Genomic DNA, 6,152 nt, shown 5'->3' with positions numbered 1-6,152 from the left:
TTCAGCAGCATAGAATATTTGATTAATAATTCGCGATTCGAGTAGTCAGACGGTCCCAGGCTTCAGTGAATGGGAATCCAACGAGCAATGTACACCACGCTGTTTTCCCTGACTTTCTTTAGAAGAGGAGCACTCTTACATAAAAAATTAATAAACTGTAATTAGACTGGAACAGAAATTATTGCAGCTCGATTGAACATTAGTGGGTGGACTGGATATATTTACTTAAATGTTCATACATTTAATCGCAATCTATATGCAGTGAAAATTATGAAAAAATTATCGAAACGACTGAAAACAATCCCAACTCTATTAGTTTCCCAGTATATATTTATTTTCTTTTATAAAAACCGAATATGTTAAGGTATCTATTATGTCGTTATAACCGAAAGTTTAGATTTATTTACCCAAACCGGTTTATTATACATTCGCTATTAATAAACAAATACAGCCGCTAGATTTTATATTAAGTAAATTAAAGTTCTTTATCCATTCATGTTCGATGAAATATATATAACATGAGCTAAATTATGAGTAATTGAGGTGTCATGAAAAGTGATATGGTGGTTGGAAAAAAAAAAATGCTTTGCTAGGAACAAAAAAACACCAGTTCACTGAGTAGAGAATACTGATTTTTTTTTTCCGATCTCTCTAAAACAGAAAATAAAAAATGAATTATTAAATTGCATTACGTATGTGTGACATAAATCAAATTAAATACAATATTTTTCTACCGCTAGTACTTGAAGGTGTACAGTGAAATACTAATCTGAGGTTTTGATGAGTCCATTCTGTGAGAGTTGCTTTGAATATTTGGAGATGAGGGGTCTCCACGTGATAAAGAAGATTTATGTATAATTAAAGCAGTTTAGGGGTAGATTTTCATTGAGGATGGCGGCACTGGCCGAAACTTTGGGCTTTTGTGGAAATAAAGAATGTTTTGAGACTTTAATTTGGATACAATTGATTTTATTTAAATAACTCTATTAAAGGCGTTACCGCAAGTGCCGGTGAATTGGTGAATGACACTCACCAATTTCACATTAGTTCTAGAAACTCTTCCAGTATAAGATCATTAATTAAAGATTATGTAATCTATTGATAAGCTATCCTTACCTTATGTCTAATTACATATTATGGCACTCATTCATTAGAACTCAAGTTTTAATTGAAATCAATTTAACACTATTATACCTTTCTATCACATCAATATTTGTAACCTTCCTTACACTCAGATCAAGTATACCGTTTATTTATTTTCAACTATATTTTGGTTAAAATTCTTATTTCTTTCATTGTAAAAATTAATATCATAGTTAATTATGATATTAACATAAATTTTCATCCATATTTATCATAAACTAATTTTGCTTAAAATTTCTGCATAGTGTTGGTTCAAATATCTGGTGTGTTTTAAAATTCACTGCATAATTGATGTTTTCTGATATGTAAATGACCTCAAGTATTTTTCTTATGAATGCATTATTTTCTTTATGTAAAATTATTGTATTATGAAAATCAATTATGTCCTGGTTATTAGATGCATGCTACACTAGTGCTGTTTTATTGGGATCCTTCTTCTTCTTGTTTATATCATTACTATGTTGATATATTCTATCATAAGATAATTGAAAAAATGCATATTTTATATATTTTTTCCAATGCAATTCAAGTAGTTTTAATATTTTGTATATTATATTTTTACTTTGTTCATTAAATGTTTTTTTCATTCTTTTAATTATTTACAGGTTGGTTATTTACTGACTTAAGCAGTTTAAGACTTTGGTCTGAGAACTTTCATATTATATCCTAACAATTTACTTTTTATTTTACAATATTCCATCACAATATCTACAAGTTAAATGCTTGTAGATAGAAAAGGCATTAAGAAATACTTAATTTATATCTCTCATTGGATCACTAAATCTTTGTTAATGGACAAAAATAAATTGGTACATATAATATATTTACATTGTGATACAAACATTTATTTGCACATTTTCATTTTTTAATAATTTTATTTATTTATTTATTTTTAATAAAATAATATGTCAGTTTCTATACCATTAGTTCTACTTTGTTGTCCTCGATGGCTGTCCTTGTGGCTGCTGTGGTTCAGTTGCGATGAAGTCTAGAGCCCTCTTGATGGCCTCTGGAATTGGTGGTGGAGTTGGCAGATGAGCGCCCTGAGGTTGGAAACCTTCCAAGTCGTCGGCAACATAGGTAAGGCTGATGACAGTACCATCATCTGCGGTGTAGGAGTAAGATCCCTGCGCCACCACAACCTGTCCGTCTTTGGGGTCTTGAGCGGGCTTCAATGAACCGGTTTCTTGTGCCTTAATGCCATTGGCTGTTTCGTAGCTGCAATTGAAGCAATAGATTAGTAATTAAATACCTAATATAGGATCTCGCATAAGATAAAGATGTTAAAGGCGAGGCCTGCAACCTGATGGATATGGGTTTGAAAGATTCAAATCTACTACTTTCTTGGTTAGTATGAAAATTGATAGAGGTACCGCATTATTTTGCTAGTCATGCCCTCAGTTATGCTGGATTATGATAAAACTTAAATAAACTATTGATTTATTTTTATGAATACACTCAGTCTATTAGGCAATGCATTGTTTATCGGGGACCCGAGTTCGAATCTGGCAGGGCAGAAAATTGTTTTCTGTTACATTGTAGCCATGTGACAACCCTGTGGGTCCTGGAGCCCTCCTGGGGTTCACCCACCCTCACAAATTGGGTATCCTTAATTGGGTAAAAATCTGGCGGTCGAGCATGAGTCTGACCAAATCACTTCCTTTCACAACCGTTGGTCTAGTGAAATCAAAATATTTATTTTTACGGGCTTAATGGGTATGTATCAAAGGTTAAGAAACGATATGCTTATGTACTTTTTTATGTGTGATACTTTTGAAAATTATTCTTATAATAATTAATAATAATTTTAAACTTCAGTTATGCAAATCTTTATTCTTTATGAGTATTGGTGTGTAGATGATACTATTTGTTTTATTGGAATGCTGTAATTCAAAACATTTGGATGTTATTATGGTGCTATAGGTTTCATTCCATGTAAGTTTTGGATTATTCGTTTGTATGTCAAAAGGAAGTTCATTTATCGGCGACCTTTTCAATATGTTACTATCATGCTGATGACCATTTTTTATTTCAATACACGGAAACAAACCGATTGTATTATGATAACCTTGAGATTCTTGTCAGAAAAAAATTAATGGAATAAAATAATAACATAAACACTTATTTAAATTATATAAAATAATTATTATGCTCGACTACTAAGAAATATGGGAATGATTTTCCAGACATATGTCTAAATTTCCTGACACAGTATCAAAAAATAAGTTTCAATGAAATTGGTGATCCCTTACTATTAGTCAGTCTCTTGTCAGTATTCTTTAAAGGATAGGGCCTCTCATATTGAACGATCAAATAAATTGTTTTATAGAATAACTTTATCTAAAGGGTATCGAACTATCATTTCAACAAAATATTTTTTTCAAATTAAAGAACAGTTATTACATAAATAAATTAGATCGAGCATTCCAACCCTCAAGAACTCATCGCTTCTCCTTCGGATCCTATTTCCTTTTCTTCATTTTGGTATGTAAAACGATAAAAGTGATTTCATGGCTTTATTAATAAGTTTAAAAAAAATATTTAATAAAATAATGTTATATAATCACATCAGAACCTTCATAATGAATTTCATTACTTATGACCAGATCCGCAATATAATATATTTTATCAACGAACTACCAAATTGCTGACAATACAGTTTGTTTAGATTATATTTCAACTAGCTCCAAATCTTAAAACCAAACATGGCTTCCAAGTTACAAAAAATCGAGAAGGAAATTTAAACTATAATATTCAAAAAAGAAATGATAATACTATGTGACAAATATTCGAAGAATTACTTGACCTGAAAATTCTGTGAAATAAAAGGAGGACTTTTAAGACGTTCCTACCAAGCTGAAGAACTACTTTTTGTGAACCGCTCTTTCACTTTCACGGAAGCTTACATGGCATTGAAAGCATTATGTTTATTTGAAAACCCCTTATGCAAATCAACCACGTCTTTCTTCCCTTTTATCCTAATTAATATTTTTTTTTACAACAAAATTAATATATCTAGGTGCGGTTAGAATCTTACATTTTCTCCTTTATTCTAAAGTAATCCTTATTTGATAAATAGAAACTTATAAATAGAAAATATTACGTGCTTACAAATATTACGTACTAATACATTCTATTGTACTTACCTCCATTGATATGATCCGTCGGGATTGTGCTCATCTGTACTGGAAATGATTGCAACTGGATCATTTGGTTTCACCTGAGGCGCAGACCGTGCTGCTCCGAAGAGACAAGCGGTGACCAAAAACTACAGAAAAAAATAATATCATAAAAAATATATATATTCATGCCTGCACACATATATTATTATTTGGTCGGTCTTCATTTCCAAAACATTTTGATAGCTTTTTTACCTTCACAGCACTACTAGGCTTTTTTTTTTTTAATTATTTATTTATTGTTATTTATAACTGTATACATATATACACAGTAAATTTCCTGTAAGTTATATTATGACATGATACAAACATGTGGAGAATTAACCCATTGATAGAACTCCAAAAACATTTCTAAAGAAGAAGATCTCGAGGCTTTCTTCTTTTCAGACGCCTAGGAGAATTATTAGGTAGTGAAGGTGAAGCTAGGTTAGAAATGAGTTGGTTTGGGTGGTTGGGAAGTTTATTATGGAAGGATTGGTGTATGATTCTCTGGTTCTGGCCAAATAGGCAACATAGGGGACATTGAGGTCCTGATGGATGATTTGATTTGTGACAAAGTAAGGAGCATTAAGGATTTTACGAAGGATTTTGGAGTGTAAGGATTGGATTCAAGAGGAATTAGATGGTTTAGTGGAGCCCCATAGCTCAATTCTGTCTGTCCAGATAGGCATTACAATAGTCATGTATATCAGTCTTTTGTAATGGATTGGAAGTTTGGACCGTTTGTCTAGTAAATGTTATAATAGTCGGAATCGACGAGCAGTTTCCTGTCTTTTTAGTCTTGTATGAGGATTCCATGTCAGTCGTTTGTCCAGATTTAGTCCTAAGTAACGGATCTGTTCAACACGAATAAGTGGGGTATTATTAAAAGATCCTGTGGGGCAAGGCGAAGGTTTACGACGAAGGGTAAATGCGATTTGGTGGGATTTATTGGAATTTATTTTAATCCTCCAGTTTTGGCACCATTTTTCAAGGGTGGTGATGTGGGATTGGAGGGATTGGGATACAATAGAAGGATCATTATTCACTGACAATAGGCATGAGTCATCGGCATACGTGGTGAGAATAGTGTTAGGATGGGTTGGGATGTCAGTTGTAAAAACTGTATAAAGGATAGGACCAAGGATACTACCCTGAGGTACACCAGCTGACTGAAGAAACAGAGATGAATAAGCGCTGTTGTGATTTACTTGAAATAACCTGTCTGAGAGATAAGAACGGATAATGAGATAATATGTAGGGGGTAGGAATTTACGGAACTTGTATAGCAGTCCTGGGTGCCAAACTCGATCAACTACTAGGCTTAAAATGTTTTATTATACATAATATTTTCGAAAGTTTTAAGAGCACCCGAGTAGGTATGTTTCGTTTTCATTTGTGTTGTAGCTTTTCATCCTCCGATCTCTGTGTATTAAATTGGGAAACCTTTGGGTTTTAGCCGATGGCATTTTATTTTTACTATAGAGATAAAAACCTATTACGATTTAAATACCTTTAGACAATCGAGCCAATATCCCTGCACTAATTTTTTTTAACTTTGGTAGAGGTTTTTTCCTTAAGGACCTTTAACTTAAAAAAAAAATTAAATTTTAATTGTGCATAACTCAATAAATATTAAGTTTATCAAATATTTGTATTTTTAAATATTTTTATTGCGTAATATTACATTCTGTGATATTTATAGGCAATGATAATACGGATCAAACAGCTCATTCACATTATATTTACAATTAAATAAATTAAATTATACCAATATAAAAAAGAGGAGAAAAAATTTCAAATTTGAAAAAAAAAATAATACTAATTTAAAATCATAAAACCATGTTAAAT

At 31.7% G+C, this 6,152-nt stretch overlaps 1 protein-coding gene across 1 annotated transcript in view; it reads right to left on the bottom strand.

Annotated features, from left to right (window-relative positions):
• Window positions 1–1,937: 1,937 nt before the first annotated feature.
• Window positions 1,938–6,152, bottom strand: part of LOC106682343 (endocuticle structural glycoprotein SgAbd-4) — a 6,389-nt gene continuing 2,174 nt past the window's right edge. Inside the window, exons 2-3 of the mRNA XM_014423146.2 lie at window positions 4,290–4,411; window positions 1,938–2,361 (exon numbers count right to left, since the gene is read on the bottom strand). Of these exons, the coding sequence (XP_014278632.1) occupies window positions 2,073–2,361; window positions 4,290–4,411 (411 nt within the window). The 3' untranslated portion in view covers window positions 1,938–2,072. The remainder of the gene's footprint in view (window positions 2,362–4,289; window positions 4,412–6,152) is intronic.

This window comes from Halyomorpha halys, unplaced genomic scaffold, assembly GCF_000696795.3.
Source record: "Halyomorpha halys isolate HHAL.00 unplaced genomic scaffold, Hhal_1.1 Scaffold408.1, whole genome shotgun sequence".
Classification (NCBI taxonomy): Eukaryota; Metazoa; Arthropoda; class Insecta; order Hemiptera; family Pentatomidae; genus Halyomorpha; species Halyomorpha halys.
The sequence above is the reverse complement of the archived record's forward strand: the minus strand, read 5'-3'. Positions and strand labels throughout refer to the sequence as shown.